Genomic DNA, 12,226 nt, shown 5'->3' on the forward strand with positions numbered 1-12,226 from the left:
TTGGGCAACCTGTGCCAGTCTCTCACCACCCTCATGCTGAAGAACTTCTTTCTAAGATCTGTTCTCAACCTTCCCTTCTCTAGCTTGGATCCATCCCGCCCACTCCTATCACTACCTGACACCCTCAGAAGTCCCTCCCCAGCTTTCCTGTAGCCCCCTTCAGGTACTAGAATACCACAATAAGGTCTCCTCAGAGCCTTCTCTTCTCCATCATTTATTAAAGAACTGCAAAGGAAATTCTTGATCTCAGATAACCAAAACGCAGAGGCAGCAGGAAATGGAGCTGTAGTAACTCAGTTTTTATCCCGACCGCAGAGTTTGAAGGACATCAACAACATGATCAAGCAGGGGGAGCAGAGGAGCAAGAAGCGAGCGCTCACCATCGACAGCGACAGCGAGTCCCCGCCCAAGCGGCGCTGCCAGGAAAGCGACGATGTCCTGCTCAAGCGCCTCCAGGATGTTGTCAGCGAGAGAGCAAATCACTGAAGCTGCCCTTTCCCAGTGGGAGCTAAAGGCTGTGGGCTGCACACAGCCTTTGTGCTGCTTTTTGTCTTGCTGTTGACGTGCAGACAGCTGCCAAGGGGCTTTAACTTGCAACTGTCACCCGAGCTCCACAGGGTGTGTGAAGCAAGGGTTAGGTGGTGGAGGCCAGTGAAGAGAGGCAGTGATGAACCTCGTTTCAGGTCCTGGCTGTGCAGGAAGTTAGTGTTTGAGCTGGTTTAGCAGAACCTGTAGAAAGCCATTGCTGGATGTTCTCCAGCCTCACTTAAAGCATCCTGAATTCTGATTCATGAACTCAGCTTCTAGTTATAGGAGTTTAGTGTTGGGATAAGGAGGATAAGGAAATGAGTGAAGTCCTTTGAGTCTCTCCAGGTTTTTGGTGTTTGGAGCAGAAACTTGAGAAGTGCCTTACTGTAAAATGTGGGATTTTATGCATTGTAACTGCAGTGGAGAAGCAGCTAAGCACTGAGTCTCAGGAAGAGCTGAGCAGTTTGGAACTGTTTGCTGTTGTGCTCCATCTCTTGTCAGAAGTGCAGCAGAAGGCTGTGCCATGGCTTGGAGTGACAGCAAACACTGCCAGCAAAAGGTACCAAGGGCAGTGACCTAAAGCAGACAACAGCATCTGGGCAGGTGCTGGGGTGGGATTCACTGAGCCCAAAGCAGCTCCCTCTCAAGCCACGGCAGCCACTGCTTTCCTGCGGGAGCTGACACAACCCTGGTGTGGAAGCTGTTCCTCCACATTGCAGCTTACCCATGAGTAGGAGTTGGTCACAAGCAGCTGCTGGGCTCTGGGCACAAATTCATTGAGCATTCTCTTCTTTCTTTTTTTTCTCCTGAAGCTTTCAGCCTCTTGTGTAGTATCTACACTGATTGTAAGCCCTTCAGACAAGGCATGTTTGTATATAGGGGTGGGTTGTAGCTGTTGGAGGCCTGGATTCACTGGAAGTGTGTCAGTTCCAGCACCCAGTTCTGGTAACTAAGTTTCTAATGCTGAAGGATTTGAGAGGGTTTATTTTACCAAAACTGAGAAAAGTCAAGGTTGAGTTATGGCTGTAAGTCAGCAGAGTCAAGGTAAACTGCTGTAAATCAGCAGCCTGATCTTATTCCAGAATCACTTTTAAGGTTTGAGCCATAGAGAAACTTCTCAGCACTGCATTGTTCAGCTTCTGTGTATGCTGAACTGAAGAAACAGTGGAATGCTTACACAGGACTTCACTGCTCCCTTCACTGCTGGGTTTATTCAGTGTGTGCTGAGATCTGTGCCTTGGCTCAGGGAAGAACTCTGCCATGATTTCAGGCTGAGGAATCTGGCCAGCAGCAATGGAGAAAAGCACACAAGCAGGGACCTCACTCAGCAGTGGGTCGAAAGTTTACAATCTCTCTCCTTTGGGTTTGAGTGCTGAACTACTTCAATACTGGACTTGGTTTTTAATTCATTTTTAGCTTCCAAAAGAAGGTGCTTTGAGAGCTGTGGCCTGAGGAGGTGGCCACGCAGTGGGATAGACTTTGTGCAGATGCTTCAGTTCCTTGAATTTTATTCTATTTTAAATGTTTGCCTTTGGATCTTGAGATGAAAAACACAACAGAAAACCTCCTCATTGCAGCTGTAACCGTTCAGTGTATCTGCTCCGGCCTCCTGGGCTGGGGAACACGGAGTCTTGCTTTAGCTTCTGGCAGGATCCATGGAGAGAGGCAGCCTTGAGTGGGAACACCCAGCCAGGCTGCATGGCAGCACTGAGCCCTGCAGCTGTGTGGGGTGAGCAGGGGACAGCTCAGGGGGATCTCCCCTCACCCCTCTGTTCACCACTGCAGAAAACTGGTGGTGCTAAAATCCCTTTTTTAGTTGGCATGAGGCAAATGGAAGTGCTGCAGCTTGGCTTTGTGCTCACCTGTGTGGGTGAGAAATGTGTGTGGATTTGTGGAGCAGCTCAGAGCACAGCTGTGGAGCTGTGATGCTTCCCAAGTGCCTTCCCCTGTACATATGTATTTTATAGTAAACAGTTAAAGTATTGGGAGCTGTGCTGCTGTGCTGTGGTGATTGTGGGCATCCACTGGCAGGGCTTCTTGGCTGCCTTGCTGGGCATGTCAAATACTCTCAGCATGTTCATGCTCCTGCAAACCTCTTAGTTTTTCCAGTTTCATCTCATCTTTCATGTTTCCTCCCAAGGTTGCTGCACTGTTTGTGTTTCTGGGAGGAGAAAGTAAGGCAGTGCATTGAGGTAACCAAAACTCACCAAAGAGGAGCAAATCCTGCAGTGGTGCCCTCAAAGGGAGGTGTGCCTGCAGCAGAGGGGAGCAGTGGGAAGGAATCGCAGCATGGGCTGGGCTGGAAAGGACCTCTAAAGCTTATCCAGTCAGGGACATCCTGTCAGCAAGGACATTGTCAACCAGATCAGGTTGCCCACAGCCCTGTCCAGCCTCACCTTCAATATCTCAAGCCTCAAGTACCTCCCTGGGCAACCTGTTGCAGTGCTGCAGCAGCCTCCTGGTGCACAACTTGTTCCTCACATCCAATCTCCATTTGCTCTGCTCTGGTTTGCAGCCATTGCCCTTGTCCTGTCCCTGCAGCCCTTTGGGCACAGCATCTCTGCAGCCTGCTTATAGCCCCTTCAGGCACTGGCAGATCACTATTAGGTCTCCCTGGATCTTCTCCAGGCTGCACACCCCTAGCTCTCTCAGCCTGTCCTCACAGCAGAGCTGCTCCAAGCTCTGCTCCTTTTGGTGGCCTCCTCTGGACACTCTCCATCAGCATCAAGTCTTCCCTGTGTTGAGGGCTCCAGAGCTGGATGCAGTGCTGCAGGTGAAGTCTCATCAGAGCAGAGCAAAATGGCAGAATTACCTCTGGATGTGACCTCCTGGCACTGTGGCCACAAGCTGCAGCATGTTGGTGCTGTCTGCCCTCCTCCCAGGCCTGCAAGGATGTTCAAAAGCAGCTTTGGGACAGGGTCAGATGTGCACCAGAGAGCTTCATGCTGGCTTTGTCACTGCAGGTAAGCATAAACCTGGCACAAACTCAGGGCTTGTTGGACATTTGCTCTGGGGGAAGAAGCAGCAGGCAGGTTGTGCAGTCAGCCCGAATGGCTTTTTTGACACAAGTCTTTGCTTTTAAAGGACTTCAGCTGTAATTTGCCAACCCGAAAGGATGTTGAGGGGCTGAGGAAATGTGGTTTTTTCTCTCGGTAAACTGCCTCTGGCAGAGGAGCACAGCCCGGGGGGGTGGCAGTGTGAAGTGATAAATGTGGCTGCTTGTGTCTGAGCCTTGCACACTGCCTCCTCTGCCAGAAGGATTTTCACCAGTTCTCCAGCTGGATTCCAAGCTTCCATGTTCCTGCAGGTCAGCTTTCCAGAGTCAGAGGCTTAATAACCTTCCCTTCAGTGCCTCTAGGAGCGCAGTACATCTGCCAGCACTTCACGCCTAAGCAGTACTTCAGTGCTGGGTTGCCGCACCCCAGGCGGTGTGCCAAGGTGTGGCCACAAGAAGCTCTGTAAGCAAAGGGGCGGTGTGGGACACTGCCTGCTGAGTTTCCCGCTGGGAAATGCCCTGCCCTTTCCCGGGCCGTGCCTGGTTGGTTTGTTATTTGCTGCTTGAGGAGCAGTAGGAACTGAAACTGGGGACACAAAAGGAGCAGCTGCAAAGGTCGAAGGCAGAGGTCCTCAAACCTTTTAATCAGGGGCCCGGTTCACTGTCCCTGAGACCGTCGGGGGCCGGACTATAGTTTGGTTCCAGCCCAGTCCCGGCGGTGCTGGGGGCTGCGGAGGCAGCGAGCGGAGTAAGGGGCAGGCAGTGGCTGCTTGGTTACACCCCGGCGGGGGGAGGGGGTCTGTAAACACCGGCGGGCCGGATTGAGGACACCGGGGGGCCGTATCCAGCCCGCGGGACGTAGTTTGAGCACCCCTGGTTTAAGGAGTGCTGGGATCTTGGGTGAGAGAAGGTCAACTTGGATTCATCTGGGCCAAAGAAAGTTCACAGCTCGTTGCCTCAGCAGCAGCTCTTGGGACACAGCTGCCACCCGACCCCCGTGCCAGACCCAACCCTTCAGCTGCCTTCAGTGACTGGAGCGCACTGTGAGGCACAGGTAGGTGCCACTTGTGGTTCCTAACCTGCTTGCAGCTGCCAGCTCATCTGCGCCAGAAAGCTGGGCAGTGCTGATGGGCACAGGGCTGACGTGCTGCCTCCTCGTCCTGAGGGTTAACACACCTGGGGAGAAGGTTAACACAGCTGAGGAATGGGCACCGTTTGGCTGAGGGAGCAGAGCTTGCCCCGTGCCTGCCCCCACAGCAGTGCTCCCCAAACTAGGTGCTGCCTCTTGGCTGAGGCACGGCAAGCAGCCCCTCTGCCCTCGCCTGTCCTCCGTCATGGCTCCCAGTAACAGAAGAAGCTTTACAAGAGTTGAGCCAGTAGAATTTCAGCTTGGTCAGGTGCAAACGTGGGTCACGCAGGTGAGGCTGCAGAAGGAACGGGCAGCTCTGCAGCGGGGCTGGAGCACGGCTCCACAGAGCCCGGCAAAAGCAAGCGAGTGCTGCCGGGGACTGGTGCCGTGGATGAAATGGAGACCCGTGGGAGAAGGATGGTGGAGGGGGAAGGAGGGCTGGAGACACACCCGGTGACCAGCAGCCGAGCTGTGGGAAGTCATCTGACACTCACTGCTTTGCCCTGTGCCCGCAGGGACAAGTCCAGCAGCTGGGCTTTGGTAGCACAGGCTTGAGATAGACTTGGGGGCACTTTATCAAACGTGCCTGAGACTCCTGCCCTGCTCTGGACAGACCCAAGCTCAGTGGTAAACTACACCTGTGAGAATGCCTGCACTGCAGTGACACCGCTGGGTTTGGTGACCCTCCAGCACGGACCCATCTCTCTGGTGCCCCTGCTCGTGTGCCTCTGCCCAGCGCTGCTGCAGCCAGGTGACAAAGATAGACTTCAGCCTGGCATTCCTTCCTTGGGGCTGTGGCTGCTCTGCCTGCTGCCTGTGCTGGCTCACACTTGACCCTATACGAAGGTAAACTCTCCTCACCAGGACCTTTCCTGGTTGTCCTCAGAGGGGCTCCTTGGATTTGTGCACCAAGCTGCAAGCCCAGAGCCAAAGCACAGAGGCTTCCTGTGCATGCAGGGAGAGTGTCTAGGCTGGCTCTGCTGTACCCAAACAGGCACAAAGCTGAACAAAGATGCTTTATTCCCTTCCCCTTTTTCATGTGCTCTGGTTCCTGGGGATGCTGTAGGCATGCAGGGCTCTAATTTTTTTTCCCTCCCGCTAGCAAGGGTGAAACTGGTCACCCTCCAGCCTGTTGCAACAGGAGTGCAGCACCAGCAGGATTCTCACTGAACCTGACATTGTGAGCATACTCCTCCCTCGTTATTTTTAGGCCACAAGCACAATGAGATCCCTCTTGAAGTTTTTAATTGATTTTGTTTCAGGTGAGCACTCAGATGTCCTGGGCCCATGAGAAGATTTGTGTCCTTCAACAACTCCCCAGAACACTCCTTAGCTACAATCCGGGTACTGAATGACACAGAATCCCAGAGTGCCAGGCTAGAAGGGACCCCAGGGATCAGCTGCCCCAAGCTCTCCAGGTGCCAGCAGAGCTGCCAGGAGCTGCCCCAGCACCCTGCCAAGCTGAGCCTCCCAACTGCTCAGTGCAGGGCATGGCACTGCTGCCCCGGGAGATGATTCCAGTGCCTGCCTGTGCTCACAGGAAACATTTCCTGCTGCAGTGCAATGGGAATGTCCCCAGCAGGAACTTGTACCCACAACCCGTTGTCTTTTTCATGGGACTGCTTGCCCAAAGGGAGTCTCCATCCTGCTAGGAGCCTCCCTTTATGGCCTGGTACTGAGCATGGGCTGAGCTATACAGGGCACTGGTAGAGGCAAAGCAGGGACAGGAGGTGAATCACTCCTCAAAAGGACAAGCAGCAGTGACATTTGGGTGTGGGGATGGAGGCTTCCAACAGAGGCGTTTCCTCTAGCTGGGTGCAGGCAGTTTCGTTTCTGGATGCTGATGGCACAGTGCTGACGGCTGAGTGCTGCTGGGGCACAGCAGCTGCTGGGTGAGCAATTCCATCCTGCATCGCTTCTCTCTGGGGTGGTACTTCTCTCTCATCTTCACTGGGGAGGGGCCTGGAGCACAGCCCTGTGAGGAGAGGCTGAGGGAGATGGGGGGGTACAGCCTGCAGCAGAGGAGGCTCAGGGCAGGGAGGCTGTAGCCAGGTGGGGTTGGGCTCTGCTGCCAGGCACCCAGCAACAGAAGAAGGGGACACAGCCTCAAGCTGTGGCAGGGCAGGTTGAGGCTGGCTGTTAGGAGAAAGTTGTTGTCTGAGAGAGTGATTGGCATTGGAATGGGCTGCCCAGAGAGGTGGTGGAGTAGCCGTGGCTCGAGGTGTTGAAGCCAAGCCTGGCTGGGGCACTTAGTGCCATGGTCTGGGTGATTGGACAGGGCTGGGTGCTAGGTTGGATGGATGAGTTGGAGGCCTGGCCTCTTCCAACCTGCTTGATTCTATGATTCCTTTTAATTACAAAAGCTATTATGTTTATATTTTCTGTCTGTTATTAAACTGCTTTTGTCAAAACAGTTCAACAAGGCCACGTAAAAAGTCCTGCACCCAGGTCAGGGCAGTCCCAGGCACAAATCCAGGCTGGGTAATGAGCGACAGCAGCCCTGCAGAGAAAGACTTAGGGGTGCTGGGCAATGAGGTGCTTGGCATCAGTGAGCGATGGTTGCTGGCAGCCTGAAAAGCCACCCTTGTCCTGGGCTCCATCAAAAGCAGTGCGAGTGTGACCAGCTGGTGAAGGGAGGGGATTCTGCCCCTCTGCTCAGACCTCACCTGCAGCACTGCCTCCACTTCTGGTGTCCCCAGCACAGAAGGGCCTGGAGCTGATGGAGAGGCTCCAGAGGAGGCCACCAAGAGGAGCAGAGGCTGCAGAGCCTCTCCTGTGGGGACAGGCTGGGAGAGCTGGGGCTGTGCAGCCTGGAGAAGGCTGCAGGGAGAGCTGAGAGCAGCCTTCCAGAGTCTGAAAGGGCTCCAGGAGAGCGACTTTGGACTAGGGCTGGGAGTGCCAGGCTGAGGGACAATGGCTTTGAGCTGGGAGACAGGAGACTGAGCGTGGACGTGAGGGAGAATGTGGGAGAATTTCTCCCGCAGCGGGCCATGAGCTGTAAACATGAGACCTTGTGCTGGGAGATGTCCTTGGAGCCCAGCCGGCCCCAAGGAAGCTAGGCTGTTAGGCTGAGCAACCCACGCACACCGACAGGGGATGGAATCTGCCAGCCCCTGGGGCATACACAGCTCCAGGGGGCTGACCCTGCCAGCCCCCTGCAGTGGAACCACGGGCTGTTTTGATAAGGGTGACCTATCTGCACCCTGCACGTGGCTTTGGGCCAATCTGTATGTCCACTTGTGGCAGTCCCAGGCTGGCTGGGTACACCTGCTCTGGGCACTACATAAGACACTGCACTACCCTAATAAATTGTACTGATGCACAGAAGCTATAGAGTCGATTCGTCAGTGCCCCGATCCGCCTCTCGCCAGCCTCCGGACCCCAACAGGAGAACTTACTGAGAATGGAGGTGGGGAGAGACTGGCACAGGTTGCCCAGGGAGGCTGTGGCTGCCCCCTGCCTGGAGCTGTTCAGGGCCGGGCTGGATGAGGCTCTGAGCGGCCGGTGCTGGTGGGAGGTGTCGCGGTCGACTCCTTAGATCCTGCTCTTACTTTCTGTGCCTTGTTTCTGGTGTCCTCCTGGAGCGCACCCTCGGCTTTCGCTCACACTCTCCGGCTTTCAGACCAGTGCCGCCTGGAGAGCCTCAACTCCACCCTTCCGACGTCGGCGGAAGTGCTGCGGAGGTTGCCCGGGGGAGCGCAGCGGCTCGGGCGGTGCCGGTGAGCGGGGCGCTGGCGGAAAGGTCGCGGCTGTCCCGTTGGACGCTGCCAGTAGCTCCCTCCCCCGGTCCCGGCGTCGCCCCCGGCCAGGAGCCGCCCAGGGCCCGGAGCGCTGCGCGGCTCGCGCGGGGCTGACGTCAGCAGGGCGCCGGTGCCCCGGGCGGCGGAGCGGGCGCGGCGCCTGCGCGGGCAGCGGCATGGGGAGCCCGGCGGCGGCGGCGGGCTGGGGCGCGGCTCCCGCCAAGCGCGCTCGGCGCGAAGGCTCTCCGGAGGGGCTCTGCGGCCCCTGTGACCCGCGGCTGTGGGACACGGAGCAGCTCTGCCAGCACCTCCAGCGCTGCGGCGTGGCCGAGCCCGGTCTCCTGCGCCGCTTCCGAGGTAGTGCTGGGGCCTGGGGCCGACAGCGGGGCCTGGGGCCGGGCGGCCCCTCTAGTGGGCCGAGCCCCGCCGCTAACGTGTGCTTGCCCCCGCAGAGAGCGGAATCACCGGGAGCATGCTGCTGGACCTGCCGGCCTGCGCCCTCGAGGTCACCCGCGTCTGGTGAGAGCCGCGCCCGGGCCGCGGGAGGCCACGGGGTGGAAGGGCGGTGAAAGGCGGCCGCGGCTCCCCCCTTCTCTCGGTGAGCCCCCGGGTACTCCGGTGCCGGCCGGCCCTAAGTGGTCGCCGCCGCGCTCGGGCACGCTTCCTCCTCGGGAACGGGCGGCGGAGGAGGTTGCTTCGCCTGGGGCTCCCCCTCCCTGCGGCCCCTGCGGGGCGTGGGCGCCGCGGGAGCTGCTGCGGGTGGTGAGCTCCGGAGAAGGCCTCGGCCCTTTTCCGCAACTAGTGCCCGAGGGGCCCTAGGGCCCAGTGGAGCAGGTGTGCGGAGCGGGCTCCGTGCGGCTGACGCCAGCCGCCGCGGCCAGCGCTCCAGGTGCCAGCGCGGCCGCTGCCATCCCAACACAGAAGCTAATGCCCAGTGGCATAAAGAGAGGAGGAACAATCCACTCGGCTCCAGCAGCGCGGTGCTCTCTTAGGTGTCAGTAGGAACACCTGTGCCAGCTCCGGGGGCTTCGGTGGGGACTTTCTTCTGAGCCTGCTGAGGCTGCTCTCGTTCCAGTGACAGCAGCAGTGGCGGTGTTTGATGTAGCAGGTGCTGGGCTGTCCGGACTGGCTTCGCCCTCCCCAGCACAGCTCCCCGGTGCTGAAGTTTCTGTCTTGACATGGTTGCTGGGACCTTGCTCTCTGATGTACCTCCTGGGCTGTCACAGAAGAGGAGGCTCTGCTGTGCGCCCTGACAGGACACAGGCCTGTGGGCAAGTGGCTAGGCTCAGTGGCCTCACAGAGCTCTGGCCAAGCCTTGTGCCCAGCAAGTCACTTGCTGCAAACACATAAACTCTTAAGGCACATAGAGGATTGTTCCTGGCTGGAGGGAAGTGACTGGCACCAGTGCAGTTTCTCTGGTGGTTAAAGTACTGTCTTGCTTTTCTGCAGCAGAGTATAAATGGGTCCTGTCACCCTGCCTCTCTGAAGGGTCCTCCCTGCCCCCCTCCTTCTGTCACCTCTCCTGGCATGTGAACGCACTTGGTCACCACATACTTCCTTCTGCTTTTTCATCTTCGGCTGCTTTGTCTTTACTCCTTTGCTAACCCTGCTCCCCCCAGATTTGTTTCAGCACCCAACTGTTCAGCTCAGGCTGTTTGCTGATGTTGTGGTTGGTGGACCTAAGGCCGTTTGGAGTGTGGTTATCTGGCAGGCACACACAAGTGTGAGGCTCCTGGGGGTGTTGAGTTCCTTGGCCTGCAGGTTGGCTCCTTGGCTGAAAACCTGCCAGAAACAGCCCTGCGCTGAGCCTGAAGGGACAGTTGGCACATCCTGGATGTGGTTGCAGCTTGAGGAGGGTGAGTTGGAAGAGCAGGTATCTGGGTGTGGCCGTGGGTCGATAAAGGAGAGCTGGTGTGACTCCAGGTGACGAGGCAGAGGGCTTGTTCTCCGGAGGAGGTAGAGTGTTGAGTCCTTAAGCTACTTTTGGTTTTCTTGGAAGCAGATTTTAACCGCAGCTGTTTGAAGTGTGCAGGTGGGTGGTGTGGTGAGGAAGGCAGCTAGAGGTTTTGGTCCTGCAGGGTAAGGTGACTGCAGTACCAAGCGGATGCTGGTTTTGGTGTGGAGGCTCTCAGGAGGCTGCCTTGGCGCCTTGCTGGCATCAAGTGCCTTTATAGACACAGACATGCCAGACGCCTGTGGGTTGTCAGAACGCTGGGAGTCAGGCTGGGAGCCGACTGGGAGCAGGCAGGACAGGAGAGCCATGAGGTCCCTCTAAGCTTGTGGGACAGGAGGTGGAGAGGAGCTGAGCAGAGCATGCGCTCAGCTTGGAGTAGTTGCTGCCGGGGGCTTGATTTCGGGAGGTGTTTCCTTCAGTGAGATCTGACATCTAGTTACTGTTAAGCTGTAAATGAGCCTCATGAGAAGGTGCCAGAGCCTTCTGCTTGTCTCAGATATCTCAGCTGGGCACTGTAAGTTGTCCCATTGTGCCCTCTGCATACTGTAGCTTCTGCCCTTGCTGTGTGACAGGCTGGGGTGAATGTGCATGTTTAGTTTGCTGTCATTCCGGGAGGCTCAGTGGGCAGAGCTGGGGAGGAGAGGGGCCTGGAGGCAGTGCTGCAGTTTTCCCAGGTGCTGTGTTCCTGGGAGCTGACTTAGGGAATGATGCCTCCTAGCACTGAGAGTTGTGTAAGGAAAGGTGTGTTTATCTTTATGGTACCGGGTGACAGAGGAGATTGCTCCACCAAACCCTGCACACCTGCACCTTGTTCAGGTAAGGTCCTTATGCTACGGAATCACACCTGCACTCAGCACTGCTCAGGCCACCCCCTGCAGTGCTGTGTCCAGTTCTGGGCTCCTCCATTGCAGAGAGATGTTGAGGTGCTGGAAGGTGTCCAGAGCAGGGCAGCAAGGCTGGGGAGGGGCCTGGAGCACAGCCCTGTGAGGAGAGGCTGAGGGAGCTGGGGGTGTGCAGCCTGCAGCAGAGGAGGCTCAGGGCAGAGCTCATTGCTGTCTGCAGCTGCCTGCAGGGAGGCTGTAGCCAGGTGGGGTTGGGCTCTGCTGCCAGGCAGCCAGCACCAGAAGGGGACACAGCCTCAAGCTGTGCCAGGGCAGGTTGAGGCTGGATGTTAGGAGGAAGTTGTTGTCAGAGAGAGTGATTGGCATTGGAATGGGCTGCCCAGGGAGGTGGTGGAGTCGAGGTCCTTGGAGGTGTTTAAAAGGAGGCTGGCTGGGGCACTTAGTGCCATGGGTTAGTTAATTGGAAGGTGCTAGGTGGTAGTTTGAGCTGGGTGATCTTAGAGAGCTTTTCCAACCTGCCTGATTCTGTGGTTTTATAATTGGGTGGTACTCAGACCGTGGGTAGGGCAATACAGCTGGTTCCAGGAGTGGGGGGAGTTAGTGCAACCAGCTCCTGCAGCTCATTTCCGTAAGGCCCTGCCTCTTCATGCATGCCACCTGTGGGTCGTCTTTTGGGGTCTTTCTGATGAAGGCTTCATAGAATGGTTTAGGTTGGAAGGGACCTCAAAGATCATCCAGTTCCAACTCCCCACCATAGGCAGGGACAGCTCCCACTAGAGCAGTTTGCTCAAGGCCTCATCCAACCTGGCCTTGAACATCTCCAGGGACATAGCATCCACAGCCTCCCTGTGCAGCCTGTGCCAGTGTCTCACCACCGTCACTGTAAAGAACCCTTTCCTAACATCTAGTCTGAATCTCCTCTCTGCCAGTTTAAACCCATTACCCCTCATCCTGTCTATAACAAGACCTTGTAAATAGTCCCTCCCCAGCCTTCCTGTAGGTCCCCTTCAGATACTGGAAGGCCACTGTAAGGTCTCC

At 56.7% G+C, this 12,226-nt stretch overlaps 2 protein-coding genes across 7 annotated transcripts in view; both read left to right on the forward strand.

The window, feature by feature from the left end:
* Positions 1 to 2,514, forward strand: part of RBL1 (RB transcriptional corepressor like 1) — a 41,875-nt gene extending 39,361 nt beyond the window's left edge. For all 4 annotated transcript variants that reach the window (XM_064167299.1, XM_064167301.1, XM_064167302.1 and 1 more), the window contains one exon: positions 316 to 2,514. In XM_064167299.1, coding sequence (XP_064023369.1) covers positions 316 to 486 — 171 coding nt within the window. In that variant the 3' untranslated portion in view covers positions 487 to 2,514. The remainder of the gene's footprint in view (positions 1 to 315) is intronic.
* Positions 2,515 to 7,977: 5,463 nt separating this feature from the next.
* Positions 7,978 to 12,226, forward strand: part of SAMHD1 (SAM and HD domain containing deoxynucleoside triphosphate triphosphohydrolase 1) — a 35,026-nt gene continuing 30,777 nt past the window's right edge. The window contains exons 1-2 of one of the 3 annotated variants that reach the window (XM_064167512.1): positions 8,565 to 8,749; positions 8,845 to 8,911. In XM_064167512.1, coding sequence (XP_064023582.1) covers positions 8,569 to 8,749; positions 8,845 to 8,911 — 248 coding nt within the window. In that variant the 5' untranslated portion in view covers positions 8,565 to 8,568. Of the gene's footprint in view, positions 8,062 to 8,564; positions 8,750 to 8,844; positions 8,991 to 12,226 lie in introns of those variants that run through there. The other 2 variants (XM_064167513.1, XM_064167514.1) reach the window with 2 other exon arrangements.

The sequence above is a fragment of the Pogoniulus pusillus genome, chromosome 29, assembly GCF_015220805.1.
Source record: "Pogoniulus pusillus isolate bPogPus1 chromosome 29, bPogPus1.pri, whole genome shotgun sequence".
Classification (NCBI taxonomy): Eukaryota; Metazoa; Chordata; class Aves; order Piciformes; family Lybiidae; genus Pogoniulus; species Pogoniulus pusillus.